The sequence below is a fragment of the Bombus fervidus genome, chromosome 4 (assembly GCF_041682495.2).
Source record: "Bombus fervidus isolate BK054 chromosome 4, iyBomFerv1, whole genome shotgun sequence".
NCBI lineage: Eukaryota > Metazoa > Arthropoda > Insecta > Hymenoptera > Apidae > Bombus > Bombus fervidus.
This window is the reverse complement of record NC_091520.1, coordinates 7,369,261-7,390,055: the sequence shown is the minus strand read 5'-3', so window position 1 is coordinate 7,390,055 and position 20,795 is coordinate 7,369,261. Positions and strand designations below refer to the sequence as shown.

The 20,795-nt window shown below is 29.6% G+C and overlaps 3 protein-coding genes across 9 annotated transcripts in view; all 3 read left to right on the top strand.

The window, feature by feature from the left end:
• The first annotated feature begins 18 nt into the window (after window positions 1-18).
• On the top strand, window positions 19-6,290 carry LOC139986789 (uncharacterized). Of its 3 annotated transcripts, XM_072002390.1 has the most exons (5): window positions 20-283; window positions 415-596; window positions 2,219-2,377; window positions 3,042-3,273; window positions 3,550-6,290. In XM_072002390.1, the coding sequence occupies exons 2-5, from the start codon at window positions 420-422 to the stop codon at window positions 4,839-4,841; spliced, it is 1,860 nt and encodes a 619-aa protein (XP_071858491.1). In that variant the 5' UTR covers window positions 20-283; window positions 415-419; the 3' UTR covers window positions 4,842-6,290. The 3 variants fall into 3 exon arrangements, with proteins under 3 accessions (XP_071858488.1, XP_071858491.1, XP_071858489.1); XM_072002387.1 differs by having other exon boundaries at window positions 19-283; window positions 3,042-6,290; XM_072002388.1 differs by lacking the exon at window positions 20-283 and adding an exon at window positions 1,600-1,736 and having other exon boundaries at window positions 459-596; window positions 3,042-6,290.
• Window positions 6,291-8,940: 2,650 nt separating this feature from the next.
• Mapmodulin (acidic leucine-rich nuclear phosphoprotein 32 mapmodulin) lies at window positions 8,941-17,920 on the top strand. Of its 2 annotated transcripts, none has more exons than XM_072002563.1 (8): window positions 8,941-9,235; window positions 13,571-13,714; window positions 13,888-14,007; window positions 14,748-14,860; window positions 14,950-15,056; window positions 15,162-15,235; window positions 15,402-15,492; window positions 15,741-17,920. In XM_072002563.1, exons 1-8 carry the CDS (start codon window positions 9,188-9,190, stop codon window positions 15,800-15,802), a joined length of 759 nt encoding a protein of 252 aa, XP_071858664.1. In that variant the 5' UTR covers window positions 8,941-9,187; the 3' UTR covers window positions 15,803-17,920. The 2 variants fall into 2 exon arrangements, with proteins under 2 accessions (XP_071858664.1, XP_071858663.1); XM_072002562.1 differs by lacking the exon at window positions 8,941-9,235 and adding an exon at window positions 10,601-11,822.
• An 871-nt stretch (window positions 17,921-18,791) lies between these two features.
• The window catches only part of Amph (amphiphysin), a 123,412-nt gene continuing 121,408 nt past the window's right edge, over window positions 18,792-20,795 (top strand). For all 4 annotated transcript variants that reach the window (XM_072002527.2, XM_072002526.2, XM_072002525.2 and 1 more), the window contains exon 1: window positions 18,792-19,000. In XM_072002527.2, coding sequence (XP_071858628.1) covers window positions 18,932-19,000 — 69 coding nt within the window. In that variant the 5' untranslated portion in view covers window positions 18,792-18,931. The remainder of the gene's footprint in view (window positions 19,001-20,795) is intronic.

Here is a 20,795-nt window from a genome sequence, read left to right as displayed (position 1 = left end):
GTAGAGGCTATATCTTAATGTAAGATGGCTAATTTTTGAGTTTAGTTTACGTCCTAATTTTGTGCATTTCGACGCGTTAGTGAGCAAATGTTGTGTAAACTGATTGTTTTTATAAACAGACACTCCCGGTGGTGCTTCATGAGAGTCGCCAGAAAATATATGAACGCGCTATGTCATTATCCATCATTAATCGAGATTGATTGCATACATTTAATCAAGGGTTTCAGTGCTTTTTTTCAAACTACTCTTGATAGAGGAAAACTAACGTTTTAGTTATATTTCAGTATGTACTTTTACGAGAGAAAATGTTATTAATTTGTTAATTAAAATATGTTGTACCATTTTCATGATTTTATTCACTATTTGATACATTATAACCTTATTATTTTTTCTGTTTCTCTTCTGTTCCTGCAGACACAATGGTTGAGAGTACTAAATGCTGTGTCCTGCAAAGGGCTGATCATGCAAGGTACATTACAGAAAAATTTAGTGAGCTGTTGGCACGTCAGGCACTTGTTGATGTAACACTCGTATGTGAAGAACAAAAGCTACGTGTTCACAAACTGGTCCTAGCATCAAATAGTACATACTTTGAGGTATGTTTAAAAAATATATTTAGTTTCCTATAAGTGAAATTAATTATAAATTATCTTTCATTTGCATATTAAAAATATATACATATCTTGGTTATGTCTATAGTTTTTTAAAAAATACTAATAACCTAAAGTATGTTTTTCAATATAGTTTTATAATTATCTATTTCAAGATTAATAAATATGTATAAATTGATGCTTACAAAAATTGTTTTATTACTTTGTTAAAAAATATAACAAAGCTAACTTAAAATGTTAGTCAAAATTCAGTGCTAATATATAAAAAAAAAAGGAAAGTTATACAATGTAAATTATGTTTAATAATATTAGCAATATTTTATTTAGTTTTTTATGTATTAAAAGTACTTGTAACTATAAATATTTATATCCTGTTATTTTTTTTAAATTGTAAAGTTTAATATAATTTAAAAATAACTGAGTAGCATATAAGTGGTAATTGTCTTATGTAATCATAAATTACAAAAATACCTAATCATAAATTAAAATTTATATTAACAGGTTATATAAAAGATAAATTAAAAGCAATTTTATATTTAAAGTGAATTTGTATTATTTAACAATAAACATTTATAATTCTATAAAACAATGAAATTAATTTAAATATATAAATATTATTTAAGTTTGTGTAAGTTTGTTAAAATCTCATAATTTAAAATAATCATATTTTATGTATAGATAGCTTTTTCTTTAAAATTCATTTTGTGGATTTTGAATTTATTATATTATTATTATTATGAATTAATATTACATTAAATAAGTTTATGAAGAACACATACAATAGTGAAAACACTTCTTATATCAAATTATGGTCATATATATGTATGCAATTTTATAATATTGTAATATGTAATATATCACATCGTAATATATAACAACATATTTTGATTAAATCAAAATTTCGAATTTTATTTAGTTACTGCTTTGTGTATATACATCTATAAAATTATATACAAAAAATATATAGAATACTTATACAATTTTACAGGGATTATGTAATGTTCATATAAACTAAAGAAAGCCTTATATATTGGAATTTCCTTATTTATTTGCAAGCATTTGAAGAAACCATGTTTGATGGACATACTTTTTACAACTTGTGAAGAACATCTATTGAATATAAAGGTATCAAAGAGATAATTTGTATGAATACAAAATAATGAAATAAATATATGCTAATGTAAATAGCTTTTCAGGAATACTTTTTATACTTTTATTATGTATCAAATAGATATACATAAATAAATATAGATATATTTCAAAATGTGCATGTATACAATTATAAAAGTTCACATTTACATAACATTAGAATTTTTAATTTTAGATACCAAAATTTTTTACTTGAAGATGATATTATGATTTAATACAAATGTTCCTCAATTCTTTAAAAAATATTTAACACTATTAAAAGTGTTCTTTGCACATAGCATCAAATTTTGTAACATACTATAAATATATTATAAATTTTAAAAATTCGTTTAAATACACTTAGTTAAAGGTATTGGTAGGTTAGCAAAAATCATTTGTTCATTGTTATCAGAATTTATGAATACAGCACTTTTTTATCTATTAATATATTTTGTTTGCTTCACTGTCTGATGTAACAGGAGATCCTACAACAAGATTTGGGTCAGGAACCAGTTATATTTTTTAAAGATCTAAACTTCGAAATCTTAAAGGCCATGGTTGAATTTATGTATTGCGGAGAAACTACAATTCCTTATCAATTGTTATCACCTTTATTAACTGCCACAAAAACTTTTAAGGTTGGTATTACAAATATTAACAAAAATTATTATAAATATAAGTTGCTCCCAAAAGATATTCCAAATAAAATTACAAAAGAATTCCAAATAATTATGTTTATAATGTTTTTAAAAATCTTTTATTATTTTTTGTTATCTAAGATGATAAAATATTTTGTGATCTATCATAGAACTTATATTAATTATGTTTGATATCTTCTTTACTCTTTTTGATCTTGTGTTATTTATATTTTATAATGTACATTTTTTTTATTAATCTTCTAAAAATTTGCCATAAATTCACTATTAAATGCTTGAAATTTGAATATTTCATATACAAAGTGAGACTGTAGCTACAAATATTATTTTATTTTAGTATATATAGTATAGCATTGCATGTAATTTCATAATTACTTGTGAGTGTAAACTCACTAAGTAGATTAAACATAAGAAGTTTTATGATACAAATATCAATTGTTTAAAAAAGATGTACATTGGAATGAAATGTTTTATATTGTATTATTATTGAACTATTATGTATGTACTTCTTATCATTTTCTGAAAAATGTATGAAATCAATCATAAAATTATCCTGTATTATGAAAATCATCATAAATTATCTTAAACAAGAAAAAATTAGAAAAAATACACATAAATATACTAATAATTTTTTATATATGTATAGGTTAAAGAGTTGACAACTGTGGTTGATGCTATGATGAGTTCCAATGTAGGAAATTTTGAAATTAATACAAATATGGACAAAAAAGTTACTGAATCAGAGATTATAAACAGTACATGTAACAATACAGATCATTTAGATTTACAGTGTGATGAACTTGTTAACGATGAGTGCTTTGTACTTTGTAATGAGAGCAACAGTGATGTGAATTCAAGTGAAAACCAATCTTTAGAAGGTAATACAACCAGCGATCCTCCTGAACAAGAATTAGAGCATATGTTATATGAGGATTCACAAGATTTTGAAACTAATGCAGAACAAACTAATACATTATTTTCGGTAGGAAATTCTACAAAATTAGTAGGAACTGAGAATTCAATCATATTAACAAATGATAAAACAAAAGAAGTATCAAATAGATACTTGGAAAATAGAATGATAAATAGTGATACATTGTGTACAAATAATGAATTAAAACCTTTATTATATGAACAATGCTGTGATTTTTCAGATATTGATGAGTGTGAAGAAAGTTCTATGTCATTGTCACAATCTTGCCTTCAACAAATTGAAGAAGACTTTGCACAATATAAGTTTGAAGGTACTGATGTTCCTAGTAAAGTAGGAAAATGTGTCAAAGTTTACACTCATAAGAGACGAAAATCTATAGATGACATAAAAAACAAGCTAACAGATGTGAACAATATAATTCAAAATCCGCCATCTACTGATTGTATAGATTTATTGGATGAGCCGTCCACTAACGATATACCAGTTACACTTTTAACCTCATTAGACATGGAAAGTGCTGAGTATATTATAAGTTTGAGTACTGAAAATATTCAATCTATAGTAGGAACTACCTTAACTGAGCAGCATACATTAAATACATGTAAGAAAATAGAACAAATTATTGAATATAATACCCAACAAGATAGTTTAAATAAAATAACTGAAGCTTCTAATTATACAAAACCAATACTAAGGAGAAGCTTGCGGTTAAACCAACAAGAAATAGAAGAAACTATAAATAATAATGAAGCTGTTAAAGATCTTCAAGAAAAGGAAAAACACTTTAAAAAATCAAATTTCACGAATAGAGCAGAATTATGTATTAAAAGAAAACGTAAAATAAAGGTCACAGATCGTAAAGTTCCAGAACAAGCTATTAACAGTGTAATGCAGCCCATTAGGAAGACATTTAACAATTCTCGTAGGAATGCTGAGAAATTAATTGTCAGAAAGAATAATAAAAGTACATTGTCTAACAAAGAAAAGGATGAGCAAACAGTTAAAATAACAAATAAATTAAAATGTGACATATCAGAAGCAACAGAAATTGATTCCATTTTTACACTACCCAAATTAAATACAATAGAACATATAAATCGTGCACTGTGGGGAGATATGTCAGATTTTCCAGAAGACTATGAAAATAAGGTGAATTTGATGGAATGTACTGCTAATACAGAAATTCCGTTTGCTGTTGGTTTATTACCTTTACGTACTGCTCTGGAAAAAATGCAAGCAACACCAGATTATCAACCTCGCAAAACTCGTTCATCGGTAGCACCAATAAGGCAAGATATTGATAATCTCAAGAGGAAGAACTGTACTCATTTAGGTAAAGTTACAGATTCTAAAAGACAAAATACCTGCATTAATCATCCAAAAGAAAATGCAAAAGCAGTTTGTCATATTCGGATTAGAACAGCACCGTCGCAGTACGTACGAAATCGTAAAAAGTATCTTTCAACGGATGTAAATACATTGGAACCTCCGACTATTATCAATAAACATTAATAGCTATTAATGTTTATCAAGAAATACATAAGAATAGTAATAAAATTATATCCTCAAATATGAATATCAAAGAAAATAAGAGAACGCGTAATTCTATGCATGTAATTTTGTATTTTGAGAACATATTTTTAATATAAAACTCCTTGTATATATATAAAACATAAATACCGAAAAAGAATATGCGACGAACTATGTAAAGTATGTAAACTATATAGTTCCTTGATTTCAACAAGAATTCAAGATATATTTTTTTTATTGTTTGGCCATATATTTTTTAATTTATATTAAATGCTACTGTACGTGTTAAATAATACTGTGAGGGTAAATTCAAGTTTTTTTCCTTAATTGAGGGGAGAAATATTAATATAAAATAGTTATAAAATAATATTTCTGTTTATTACATTTTTATAAAACTTCCTTGTATATTTTTTAAATAATATTCAAGATTAATGTGTGTTCTATTTAATCAATGATATGAAATAAATCTTTTTATTTGTAAATGTATGAAATGGAACTGTGTGTTATACATTTGGTGCACGTATGGGGCTACACATACATATAAAATATATTATGTATATACACGCAATGATATATTTTGTTTTTCAGACCATGCCCATGTTTCATGATATATTTGAATATTTAAATGTCTTAGTTTGTTATTTTTAAGTAAAACTATAATTTACACAATTTCTTTTTTTCTTTGAGTGTGTGAAAAATGCATACATATCATTTATATTAACGTGTATATTTTATTATAAATAAGATCTATTATGGACATTTTAAAGAAATCTTATATATTTTATATGATTTATTGCTAATCTTATTCATTACTACTATATTTTGTAATCCTCTATAACTAGAATTTTGTTTCCTCTTGAAAAAAAAGGAGAATTGTGTTTTATTATCGTTTTATATTTTGTAAATTTTGAATAAATCATTTAGCACCTGTATGATAACATACTAACAAAATACAAATCCACAACAGTAAACAAGTAAAATAAGATTTAATTAAAAAAATACAGATATATGAGTATATAATTTTCATATCATATGTTATAGAGGGTTAATGTCTTTGTTTAATGATATACTTTATGATACTTTAGTTCTATGTAATAAGTAAATAAAATCATAATAACCCAGTATAATAATTTGTGCTGTAAAAGTAGTAACTATAAAGCTTCAAAATCATAAAGTGTATAATAATCATATTATGTATGTACTTTATTATTGTTTATATTTTTTAAATAGCAATTGTATCTAAACAAACTTATTTGTATTTATACAACATTTACAGTATTTTGAGATGTTAGCAGTTGCTGCACAATGTAACATAAATGGATTGTTTATTGCAATAATATACAGATATTTTTTACATAAATTTATGTATACATATACAATGATACAAAAATATATATATATTTTTTTCGTAATAAACATTTTTGATGTACACTTGCGGTATCTTTGGAATTTTTACTAATATTTCAATTACATTTCTTTACATAAAACTTATATCTCTACGGATAATTCAATTTTACGAAACTCTAACGGAATATTATATGGAATTGCGTATTTAGTTATGTCCTTGTGTTCCATATCCTTGTTATTAAACATTTTTATTACTCCATAGATTACATTCAATATCATATATTGCCAGAATAATCATAATAAGGGACCGTGTAATCCGTACGGAAACATATAATATACATATGTATTCAATATGCTCTTGACACTGCGCAGAGGACGAAAACGGACTAAAGAAAGAGAGCCATGTTTATTTATAACTAGTAATTTGATTGGCCGTGCAATGTACACTATGATACATGTACAATCGATATAAGTAAAGCATAATTGTCGTTATCTTAGTTCTCTAATTTCCGATGTACCAAAAGAAGTCAATAAAGTAAGAGCAGAGATAAAAAGCAATATAATGCACAATCAAAATATATCGATAAAATACGAGCAATCAAAAAAATTAAAATGCTTAAGTATTTAACATCCATGAAGACTATCTTTTATATAAACAATTTTGTTAATAATTATATTTTACTTCCAATAAATACAATCAGGCTAATGCAAATAATAATTTATATGTAACTAATATACAATCTGTATTCTACACAATCAATGAAGGATTAGAAATATTTTCTGTATTATAGAGTCACCATATATAGGATATGTTTTCATATGTTTTCGAATAAAAGCAGATAAACAATGGGAATATTTTATAAAACCTTATAAAATAATATAATACTTTATAATTATTTTATGATAATTAATTAATTTATGAATTAGTTGGAACACATATCATTTAAATCTATAATCATGCATATACATATATAAATATAAGCGTATAATATACGAAACCTGTCCACACATGTGATAAAACACACGAGAACACTGACTTTAACACTATTATTTTAATATTAAACTTTAATATAATTTTTTCATACGTAGATATACGATAAATGATAATTCAAAAAAATAGTATCAACTGAAATAAATAACTACTTGAACTATTTTAAAAAAATTTTCAACAAAACTTTTGTCTCCTTTGATAAATATTAGCATCACTAAAGTTATAAGATGCATTAAACTTACATGAATTTTGTTTGTACATAACGTATGGTGGTCGATGAAACAGGTAGTTTCGAAATTATTATCGAACTCGCCTGTTTATCACGAAATTTTATAACGAGAGGCTGTATCGACGGGAAAGACATTACGTGGCATCGTATAACGCGTTTATTCTAGTCTTGTAATTCAGTTGTGCACACGGTGAAAGGTGCACGTTAGGATCTAACCAAGCAAGTAGGTAGGTACATGCTCAATGTTTAGTGCTACAAAGAAGACAAATTCTACGAGGACGACGCAGCGCAGCTACAGTGCAATCAATGAGCGCATATTGATCTCAACCCTTCACGGATTCTACACCTGCAGGGGCGGATCACTTGAGCATCAAACATAGATATCACGACTTGATTAAAAATATTATATCGAGACATACTATATCATAAACAAACTCCTTGTTCTGTCATGAGATTATATATTTATTATCTTTAATCAGTATTGAATTGTCCGTATTGCATTTTAAAATAACTATGTTGTACAATTAATTTGTAATGAAAATTATATTATTAAAAATATCTAACGACTCTTAATAGTAATAAATTTTAAAGTCATATTTATATAATGTCTACATATTTAAATGATATAGTATTAATGATATCGATATTACAAAAAATTATAAAGAAAATATAATAAACATAAAAATATAAAAATTGTATGCAATATATGAAATTCTAAATTTATATTTCATAGACAATATATTTTCATATATAAATTATATAATAATTATATAAATTATATAATTTCATATATAAATTATATGTATATTAAATCAAACCTTTTAATAATATTATACACTGTAATCACAATTGTTATTATTAATTTGCCGTGTGTGTATATTCTACAAAAAAATTAATATGTAATGAAAATAGTAAATAGCAATAAATTGAATATTAAATAAGAGAAAGTATGAAACATATTTCAAATTGTTTCGTCTTATCGATATATGAATTTCGATATCTTGTTCGATATCTCGCATATGCAATTGTTTAATATCAGTTAATATTAATGGATACTAGAACAAAGAGCATCGGTTCATTCCAACGTCAAATTGTCAGTTGCTCGTAGAATTACGTTGGATTTTCTTAGGTGACGTTACGTAAAATAAAGTAAGCATAAGAAATCTCATAGCCTAACACGAGCGCCGGAAGCTTCAAAATGATTGCGGTAACGGGTGCAAACTACCAAATTCTTCCATCATTAATAAAAAAGAGACAATTTGTGTATTAGCCCTGGAATTGAGTATCTGGATTGATTAATAAAGAAATGTACGTTTAAATAGAAAGGCGTTGGAAAGTTGTACGAATGAAAACTCTCTCGGTCTAATTAGATACATAAAGGAAATGAATTTAGGCGCGCTAAAGTGAAGTTGCGTAAAAGGCCGCGAGATGTCAGGTCGATCGGTGCCGCGAGCGAACAAAAGAACGGGATTGGTCGCTTCGAAAGTAGTGCCAGACATGTGTTTCGTTTCCCGCCTCGTGGGTTGTTATTGTGTGGGGGCCCCGCCAGTCCGGTGAGTCGAGTGTAGCGAGCATAGGGCCTAGGCCAGAATCGAACTGCCGTTGGGTTGGCTCCTCGGTACGGTGGTGGCTCTGTCCGACTAGTGACCGACCGTGGTCCGTCCGTCATATTCCCGGTTTGAAAGCAAGGTTGCGACGAGTTGTTGCGACGCAGGAAGGTGTAGTGATCTGTGTACGAAGTTAGAAACGGGTTTGCCGGCCATGGAGAAGCGAATAGAGCTCGAAAAACGGGGAAGGAACCCCGGTGAAGTAAGCCGAACCCCACTTTATTTTATTGTACTGCTTTGCTCAACACGAGACCGATACCGCGGGTTGTTGCGTGCTTGGTGTTCTATCGTGCACAGGTCTGAGAGCGGGTGCAGAGAGAGAATTGTGTTCCCTCGCGCGACACCGACACCACGCACTCGCTCTGCGGCACGCCACTGGCTTCTCGAAGACGCACGAGAACTCGGATTTCTTGACGGTGACCGCGTGGCTCCGACGATTTATCGGGCAAGAAGACGTGTTCTCGATGCCGACACGAGATGCTACGATTACCACAAGAGTAACAGGCATGGCGTGGTTCGCTTAAACGGCCTGTCTCCTTCATTTTTCATTACTTCGTCTCTCGACATGACGCGTTTTCTCCTATTGCTTCCCTCTCTTCGTCCCGATATTTTATTTCGAGTTCGTACTCTGTTATCGCGTGTGTCTTTTTACCAGATTCCCGGAAAATTTGAAGGAACTGATACAGTTAGGAAAGATTCCGAGTTGCCAGTTGTTGTATCGTATAAGCTGGAAAATTGAGAATCTCGAAAGCTGATTGGTTCTCTGAATTCAACGAATAGTTGATCAACCAATCGTTTATCAAATTTTCTCAAGTTTTTCTAGCGTACGGAGCTTTCTATTGAATTACGAAGTGTCCCTTATCGCGCCGCAGATGTTATTACGTTCATAGAGAAAGCACTATACAACCCGCAGCTAAATACATTTGAACTTGAATTATTTTATTTACTATAAAACCTATAGTATTATATATACTACATCTTGCTGATTTGTGATGTAATACATCGTAGAATTAGCGTCGTTGGCATAGAAAGTAAAACATGTTTAATCAATGGAGATATTGCTCTTTGCAATGGCTGATTTTTTGTGCTTATTTCGATCAATTTAAGGAAGTTGAACAAAAAATATTTACGCAAATATTAAGTATCTAAACGGGTAGTAACTCCATTGTTATTTTCATAATATAGTTTGCCTCGGTTACAATACCAATAATTAATTAATTTTTAAAAACGTATTCAATAATTTCATAATTAATCAGTTCTATATTGTTTCTGAAATTTTTCTTCTAGAAAACAAGTATTCGAATTAAAAAATTTCTAGCATACCTTTCTATTATTAATTTCAAAGAGAAATTAATTTTTTGTATTTAGGTTCTAAATAGGTATAAACACGCGTTTTCCAATTAGAACGTTAAAATAAATTCGATAAAATATTTTCTAGACGATTTTTCGTGTAATAATTTTTTTATAACAGATTTATTTTAAAAATATTTTGAAAAATGTGTGAAAATAACGTTGTTTTTTTAGAAAGTTCCTCTACCAATATAGTACTGTATTATTTGTACGTTTCCATAATCGATAAATTTCTTTGAGAGAATCAAGTAATTTCAAACATAATCGTTTCTTATTTAAAATGCCATGTTATACGCAAGTCGAGTGATCAAATTATAGCGTGGCGTGGCTGTCTCTAGGAGCCTCTCTTTTTAAACTACCGTGCATCGTACGTGTGTTCCTATTAACAGAGGCAACCACGTCGTAGCAGATCGTTTATACGGCATTTTAGAAAATTGTTTCTTTCAAATATATTACAATATCATTAGCAATGTGGTTCTTCGTTGATCTTATGTACAACGCAATAGTGAAGTACAAAAAGGCTTTGACAAGATGGTGCCCCTTTCGAACGAATTTCGAAACATATGCAACCTCATATGCATCTGCTGACAAGTTACGGGTGCTTACACATAAAGTATTATGTCAGAACTTAACAGTCCTTTGACCGCGATTTTCGGTATTCCAAGAACGTTAAATCCACCAAGGTCAAATGGAAACTTGAACTTGAAAGAATTTACCAGACAATAAGAACCGAAGATTGTATTTTGCATCGTAATTCATTTCTTCATTACAGATACGTATATCAGTTGATTTGTTTCTTTCATGACAAAATTGTAATTGTAGTTAATATATGAGTCGCAAATCGAATATAATTAATGTAAAATGTGATACTATTTATAAACTACCGTGTAAAACTCGAAAGATATATCTGTTACATGCAATCTGGCTTGAAAAAACAATAAATCGTGAATCGTATTTTACGCTACAATTCTCTTAACAATAAATATTCTTTTACATCGCCTTTAATATAGGTTTAGATATACATAAAAACGTAATTGGAATTGTTAAATTAACATTGTGACATTTTTTTTTTAATCCGTGCCGTATTTTACACGGCCTACATATTTTTTCACAAGTGGTAAAAGTATATTATGTAAATCAATTATCAGCGGGAAGAGTTGTGCGTGCCATGAGGTGCTGCCATGAGATGCGCGTGCGAGTGAACGTCGCCATTGTCTTCCGGTGCGCGCGAGTGTATTCTTATTGACAAATAGATTTGTCTACATTTTGTAAGATAGCATATGTTCTAAGGTTATTTCCAGCCATTAAAATGTATACGAACGATGCTGAACCGATCATAAGGTTTCTTATGTATTTAATCTCCGATAATGTCTTATGGCGTATTACTGATCACTGTGCAGCCATCTTGGACGAGTCCACTCTGTCACCAACTGACACGCGTACGTTCTCGAGCAGTAAAAAAATCGACATAACCATTTTTCACATCTTTTCTTTGCATTACGAATTTCATTACAACAATTGAGCAACACTCGACACCATTATCTAGATTTTTCGATACATTAGAGTATAATACATATGCGTGGGCGTTTGCATCACGTTAACCACCGGCGTTGCGATGCAGTTTATTCAACAGTGCCGTAGCTACTATTTTATGAGCTGTTCCATAAAAAGCAACACGATTTCATATATCATGTTTCATTAATATCAAGTGAAATTTCTTAATTAATATTGTTCTTAATCTTTTTCAAAAACAGTTTTTCCGTTTAATTTAAATATTGATATTAACAATAGTAAATATATTTCTTATTAATAATCGACTTAAATATGTTAGGAAAAATAAATTGCAAATTATTATCAAAGATACGAAAATATGATTTTATTTCAATTTTTAAAAGTTTCATTATATAGAAATTTCTTTTCTTTATACTATTTTAAGAATTATCATTTTAATGTACATATCAAACAATCTGTTAACTATTTTCTATGAAATAAGAACATATGTTTTTTTTAAATCAATTTAATCTCAAAATTTCATCAAATATTTCCTTCTATCCATCTCTTAGTTAACTTGTAGCTGTCATTGATCCGCTCCTATAAGCCACGACAACTTCTCGTAAACGCTTCCACTACGATCAGTGCAACGCACGGCGCAGCCAATCAGCCGGCCGGTCGGAATGTCGGGCAGTGAATCTAAGATAAGGACATGCGACGAGGCTTCGCGTGAAAGCGGTTTGTCGTCACTAAAATTTGCTACGCAGCGATATATTCGGCTTTATTCAGAATTTTATTCGAATTTTATGAAGTAGCGATTAACAATTTTTTTTTTCATTTACTATGTAAAATTGTTTCAGACTATTATATTATAGTAAATAGAATATAGCGTAATTATATTTTTAATATGTAATTTCAAATTTTAGATAAAACGAATTGTATCGAAATTCATTTCAATTTGCGATAAGAAATGAATTTCGATAACATTAGAACTTGAAACTACTCGGATTCGCTTGTCGCGTGCCGCAGTCAGTACTTATCGCTTGCCGGCTTTTCTGATGCCGCTAAACAAGACGCGTCGTGCACTCTACTACCATCACCCCTGTATCCCGGGCGCCCCCTCACACTTCCCCTCCCTGTTTCTCCTGTCTCCTTTCTATCTCCCCTCTCTCTTCACCTTTCTCTTTCTCCGATCAATAAAATAGCCCATCTCCCGCGAAAGCTTATCGTTCGTTTGAATTTTAGCGACTATTACCTTTTTCATATACCACCAACTTTTCGTATTCACGCCTTCACTATGTACTGAGCTTACAAATGTAATTAAGAATGCAATAGTCTCGTCGTTTATACGGACAGTTTCTGTAACCAAAGCTGTTCCTTAATCTTTGATATTCATTATTTCACTAATCTTTGTACAATTTATTAAATTTTAAGTGGTTAGTGCAGAAACTATATACTTAGAAATTTATTATTTCTAATTAGGAAATTTTTATTTATTTTTGGCTTTTATCATTTGTACATAAAGTTACGTTTATTGTAAAATATCGTTATACACATTTATTTTCAATAAACGGAGACATATGGTATCTGTGGTACAATTATGAATAGAATATGATATACTATTTTTATAATATTTGTAATTTACCTACTCTTGTACTTTAGTACGATACTTATAAAAAAATTATTATTTTTTCAGATCAAAGAACTTGTTCTTGACAATTGTCGGAGCACGCATATAGTAGGTCTGACAGATGAATTTGTTGCATTAGAATCACTAAGTCTCATCAATGTGGGTCTTACCAGTCTAAAAGGCTTCCCAAAGTTATCCAGCCTCAAGAAGGTAAGCAAAAAGCATATCTATTATTGTTATCTTAAATGTAATCTACAAAGTAATTATTTCTTGCAAAATTTTAAGAATAACATATAGTGGCACATTTTATATCTTAAATAAAATGCAATGTTGAATATAAAAAATGAATTGAAATAAATACAAATTACTATTATTTTTTATAGTTGGAACTTAGTGACAACAGAATTTCTGGAGGTTTAAATCTTCTTCAGTCAAGTCCCAAGTTAACTCATCTCAACCTTAGTGGAAACAAGATCAAAGATCTTGATACACTTCAACCTTTAGTAAGTTTTATTATTTCAATCCTATATATATATATATATATAGGATTATATATAAATAATAATATCGGATATATATATATCCTATATATAATAATATATACGTCGGAGATGAAAGGACATCGGGGCCTTTCTTTTGGAATGTTTGGGAAGGTCCCCAATACTTTAGTCCAGACTTTTATTATAGCCGTACTTAAATAATAAAATTGAGAAATAGCTGTTTATGAGTTAAGCCGATTATGTTTACCCGAGATTTATGACAGTGGGCTTGGGCTCGAAGTGACATAATGGGTCACTGAACGTAGCCACGGTCACGGGAGGGACGTGTACCTAACAGAGGCATAAAGTAATTAAATAACTTTCTTTAAAAAGAGGGATTGACCGGGATACGGAGAGGAATATATAAGGGCAGTTCCACTTAGACTCAGGTGCAATTCGATAAGTTCGACTAGCCCAGTGAACACGTACATCGAGTTCCTAATCGCAATCGTCATCCCGTTGACCGTGTATTCGTTATCGAACCTAAATTCATCGTCATAGATATCTCTATCACTCAATCATCGATATTACTTGTTAACTTTTGTAATACGTTCCCATAAACAAACATCATCCGTTATAAGACAACTATGGACAACTCGCAGCAAGCCTCGTCACACGCTCCGTTTTCTAAAGATGATCCGACGTATATATATATACACTTTGTAAGTATTAATAGATATATTAAAAATTGTTTTTCTTTGCAGAAGGAGTTTAAAAATTTAAAAAATTTGGATCTCTTTAACAATGAAGTGACAAATTTGGACAATTATAGAGAGAAAGTTTTTAGCCTTATTCCCAGCCTTCGATGTCTTGATGGGTATGTAATGCTAAAGAATTGTTTCATTTGTCTGGTTTGTTTTTTCCTAATGCATTAAAAGGTAAATTTAAAAATATTATGTTATATAGATTTGATACAGATGACTGTGAAGTAGATGACAGTGAAGGGGAGGACGATGAAGTAAATGGAAATGAAGATGGAGATGGAGATGCTAATGAAGAGGATAGTGAGGAAGGTTAGTTAAAAGATGAAAATTAAGTTAAAGATTTATCAAAATAACAAAATAAAACAAAGGAAAGAAAGAGATTTATGTTTTAATTACAAATATATAACTTTCTAGTTTCTGATGAGGAAGAGTTTGTCTTTGAGGAGGGTGATGTAGGATTAGAAACTGTATACAAGGACGGTCTTGAAGTAAGTTATTCATGTTTCAAACTTTAGCTTTTTTACTGTATTCAAAATGTAATAATTTCGTTATAAATTACATTTTAATTTAAAGATGCTTGTAATGAATTATTGATGTTGTAGCTTTTCATAGCTTTTAATTAATGGATGCATTTATTTGATCGTTATAATATAGGATGAAAGTGATGAAGACGACTTCCTCTGTGACGAAGAAGAAGAAGATGATGATGATGACAATGAAGATGACGATCAGGACGAAGAAGAAGGTAAATAAGTTTTTTGATTAAGATAGATCCATTGGTTTTATTGCCGTTACTGAAATATTAATCTACTATCTTAAAAAATACTTTATTATAACTGTCATCTATCTATAACTTATAACTGTCATATAAAATACCTTAAAATGAACTATATCATTCTATCTCAAGTAGTCTTTCTTGTTATTTAAAAAGGAAATAATTTTCGTAGAGTATAATGCCATCAATTTTATTAATTTTTTTATTGCGTTATATAGAGTCGTCTCCTGCTCGGGGTAAGAAGAGGAAACATGAAGATGGGGGAGACTCAGGCAACTAGAATTATAAAGAGCAGGTTTCGGATTCTGTTGAATGAGTGTAAAATTCATATAAATAATAACAATAATTGAGACGCCGAGTGAACATCTGGGAATCAAACTAATTGACCGACCAATGACAGACTACAGTTAGTGGTGTGAATTTATCAGTAAATCATTGACTGACAAATTGTCTGTGGAACAACAAACGATTACCATTATGAAGAAGAGGAATGTGAATGAAAATGAGAGAGGATAATGATGGCATAAAATAGGACTGCATTCCAGCTGGGCACAGCGCGTTTTAGTTATACTAACGATATTTTATATAGAGTATATAGTTAGAGTATTAGTGGTGTTGCATAGTGGGTGAAAGATCACATATTGAAGGACTTGAAAAAGGCAACAATGGAGTTTTACACTTGAAGGAGCGTATTTGTCTGTTAGCTCCAGTCGGCCAAAGGCTGGTCACGCTGGAATGCAGTCATCGTTAATCAGTACTAAGGTTACATAAGTTACATTTTAAATACATTATTATTGTACCATGAATAAGTATAGAGTAAATGAGGAACAACTTTTGTACAGGTTTACACCATACATTGAGGTGCATTATGCCTCTGTGATTTTTGGGACAGAAAATAAAGAGAAATATATGTTGCTCATACATTGAGCTTATATCTATGAAAGACGTAAGGTAGGAATTTACATCATAAGAATGAGGAACTAAAGAAAAAAAGTATGTATATTTCGTTTATTAGAATAATAATAGTGTTTGAAATGTATAATTGGTATGAACAAAAAAAAAAATCAGTTTAGCACATAAATGGTATTTTAGTATTTTCTGTGTTTCATTGTTTTGATATAAGTTAAATAGTTTTGATATTTTTCAAGTTATCTTGAAAGGACTGTGAAGTAATATAAGAACACAATTGATATTGTGGTATTCTTGTAATTTTTAGTAAATTTTAAGTTCCAGGTGTTTATATATAATGGCATTATGCCGCACATAACATGGCTGTTAAGATTATTGTTATTTACTTTTGGGCATTCCATGTGCTACGTGTTATGCTCTAATATGAGAAATTTATTTGATTAATGACATCATTGTAATATCTTCCCGTTTACAGTTGCAAGCATTCAGTTGCAATGATTAAATGTTTTTTATATCAGAAAATCCGTAGAATTTTTTATGATCACGATTGAATTACTTAATAGATATGTATTGTTTATATGTAACAAGTCACTAAATATTGGAATATGATATTAAACATAAAAAAAAAGAATCAAAATTACTGTAAATCCATAATAACCTTTAATTTCTGTCTCTGAAGTTACCATAGCGCTGACACATCTCGTGATGATTAAAGTGCGAAGTTAATGGGTAATGATTATTAATATTATTATTAATATTAAATTACAATTATGATTTTTAAAAAGTAACAAATATTTACACTTGCGCTTTCGCACTTTTGAATTGTATTTAAAAAAAGTCAGAAACGCAAAATTTAGATTAGAGTGGAAAGATAAAATATCGAGAAACAGGCGTAAAAGTAAAAGATGGATCAGACGATGTAGTTAATGGTGAGACTGTAGCAAGTGGATTACTGGACGGACTACCAATTAACTACGTAATCGTGAGTGGATGGGAGTGAAATAGCGAGTGAGAGTGCAAGAGATCGGTTTTATAAGAAAAAAATTATGGTAGAGTCGAGGATCTGGCGCCTCCTTGTCGCCAGTTTGGTTATGGCCTTATCCAATTTTTCCAAGACTAAACAAATTTATATTAGGTACAATGAGTATATGACATGTACAGGTCCAAATCTGTAAATTTCCAATCTGCAATTTGTAATTGCGGCTCGCGCGGATGTATTAAAAGTTAAATTATAAATAATTAAAAAGTTAAATTATAAATAAACATCCCGCGCGTCCCGCGACACATACACTTTTGTCAATTGCAATTTTGGATAGACCATTTACGTAAGGGAATCTATCACCTTCTATTATCAGATCTATTACATCTCTGTATTGTCTGTCTGTTCCGTTGTTAAAGTGGATCTTTATCATAACGTTTGTTTATTTCGAGTAATCCTCATCACAAAATAAGAAAAAATAATTTATTAATAAAATCATTTACAAATCAAGGATGATGTGTGATAAATATTATTAATATGTTTCCACTCTCTAAATAATCCATATTTATATATATAAAATATAAAAAATTTTATTTTTTCTTTTATTTTCCTCTGTAATTCATGTAATATGTATATGGCATCTATATATATACATATAACGAAGATGTAAGCAGTAAGAAATATTTTGATTTTGAATATAAAAATTATAATAATTAAAATCTTAAATATTATATATAGTTATAACTTTTATATTCAAAATAAAAACAATTTTGTTTTAACGTTTTCGTTCTTTCTGTGTCTGAAATCATTTATATAACTAATAGTTGAAATATTTAAAGTATCACTCAATTACTTTTATATTTTAGGTTTAATTTTGTTTTTAATCTAAAAAAGGGTATTTTTATGTGCATTAATTTATAAAAATGTATTATAAACATGTTTATACTGCTCATATAACGTTTAATATACATATATATATATATATATATATATATATATATATATAAGTATATTTGCTATGACATTATTGTAACCTTATACACATAATTAAATACTTATATCGTTACAGTATACGTATATAAAATTTATAATTCTTAAGAATCTATTTGGATGGTAGATTAATAAATTAATATTTGAAAAGTTCGTACTAAAGTTTTCAATCGTATAATTAACGTATATTTAATGTAATTTTTCGACTCGGCATCCTACAATTAGTTTCAAATGAATTTTAATCCTATTGGATTTTTTTCATTCATCTATCTTTATCTTTGTTCTACTGTATCAACAGGTGAATACGCGAGAGCATGTACGGTGCTGCCAATAGGCGACGCCCTGTGAAAGTGCGGTATTTCATGCTCGGCGCGCAGTTTCGTGTCGAGTCTTCAGTGTTTCTCTGCGCTTCCGTTCGTGCGTTTAGGTTGTGGTTCGTTGTGGAAACGAGTAACGTCGGTTTCGAAGTTGAAATTAGTGTTTTGCGGAGAGAAGTAACAAAGTCATCGCTTTTTAAGTAACGTGAAGAAAATGGCTGAAAGTAAGGGTGCGTTGATTGCGAAAACAGTGCAAAAACATGCAGGCAGAGCGAAGGAGAAGGTAAGTGCTACGAAAAGACATACATACATTTGTACGTTCGTAACAGGTTTCTTCGGAGAGCATGTCTGTCCTTTGTACGCTGCGAACAAAATTGTGCTTTTACAAATCGTTTCAACCCTCGGTGCTACATATTCTACGTTTCAACGTGTTTGAAAGAATGGATATTGCTATTTAAATGTTCCAGTGTGTAGCCTCATAACCCCCCAGATAACTACTTCGTTCGTATAAGGTTGTAAAATTTGACATCTTACTGACAACATGTACTTATGTATTGTAAGAGAGGCTGCATCCGAATCTGTGAAGAAGCCGGTAACAATTCGTTGGATTTTCTTGTCGCTCGTACAGAGGTGACTTATATAAGCGGTAAACATGTACGAGTTATGTAGCGAAGTTTCATTTAAAATGACAATTATGCAACTCTTGGGCCTAGTTCAGCGTAGTAATGCATATGTTACAGGTGCATCTTCAGTGTTAGTCCGCACACTATTCAACGAAATACGTTATTGTAAGCCGTAGATTATCACGTGACACGAATATTTTACTCTCTGTCGAATGCTTACATTTTTAAACTTGCGAATTTCTTAAAATAGAATGAGCTACAATCCCGCCAGTGAATATAATCTTAGTCTTTGAAATCTTTTTTCCGTTATGTATTTTTTCAAAATTATTTTTACATCGTATTATTATAATGCACGTGTCAACATATATTTCAGTTCTTGGAAATTACAAAAAATCGAGTTAATATAATAATACGCTATACACTTCGTCAGTGTATTTTACCGAATTCTTCTTATAATATTATACGTTAAATAATTAAATTAAATACATTAAATCTATTTGCACATATTCTCTGCAATTAGAAGTAGAGTTGTGGTTTCTATGACGTTTTATATTATATAACCGATTCCTGACAAGAGTTATTTCATTTGTACGTTTTATTTTTTAGGAGAAAACGGATGACATATTATTAGTTTCGTCCAATTTGTACCTAACAACATTGTACGGTACTACATGATACACGTTAGTACGTAACGCTTGTATTAAAAACGTGTATTGAACGCTGCTTGCCAAAATTTTTATTACTCGGGTCTTGCAGTTATCGTATATTCTTGCTGTTGTAAAAATTATGAATAAATTGAAGCACTTAAAATTTTACAATTTAGACCTTGAGTCAACATTTTTAAAAAATTTTTCATTAATAGACTTGCCATTATCTTTGAATATAATGTAACTTTTCGTATAATGGATTCATCGTATTTAAACTTTGGAAAAATGTTTTTTTTAATAATGTGTAAGTTTCATCTATGCGATGTGTTATTATCAATTATTTCGAATGTAAGTTTTATTAATATATTTGTATGCTTAGGTAACGTAAAATATACATAAATATTATATTGGCTGTTCCAGCGAAATGATTCAATAAGATAAATTTATCACATTTACTTGTGATTTATTTATCAGTTATCACATTTTTCAACAACTTGTTTTCTTTTAATATTTGTCTGCTTTATCGAAATTTCCTGATTTAATTATAAGGAGTTATTGACTCAATGTAAAATGACCTGGAAATTAGTTGACGATAGGGAAAGATTGTAATACATACACCGTTAGTCTGAACAGTATTTACCTTTCCTGCATTATCACACATTTAGAGATTTTATCAATATATCTTTCACGGTTTCCTTATAACATTTATGTGTATAATTGTATCATTGTATAAAGTAAATAATGGATATATCAACTTAATCTAGAATTTCATTGAAGATTATAGTTTCTTGTAACGTTTTTTATGCAC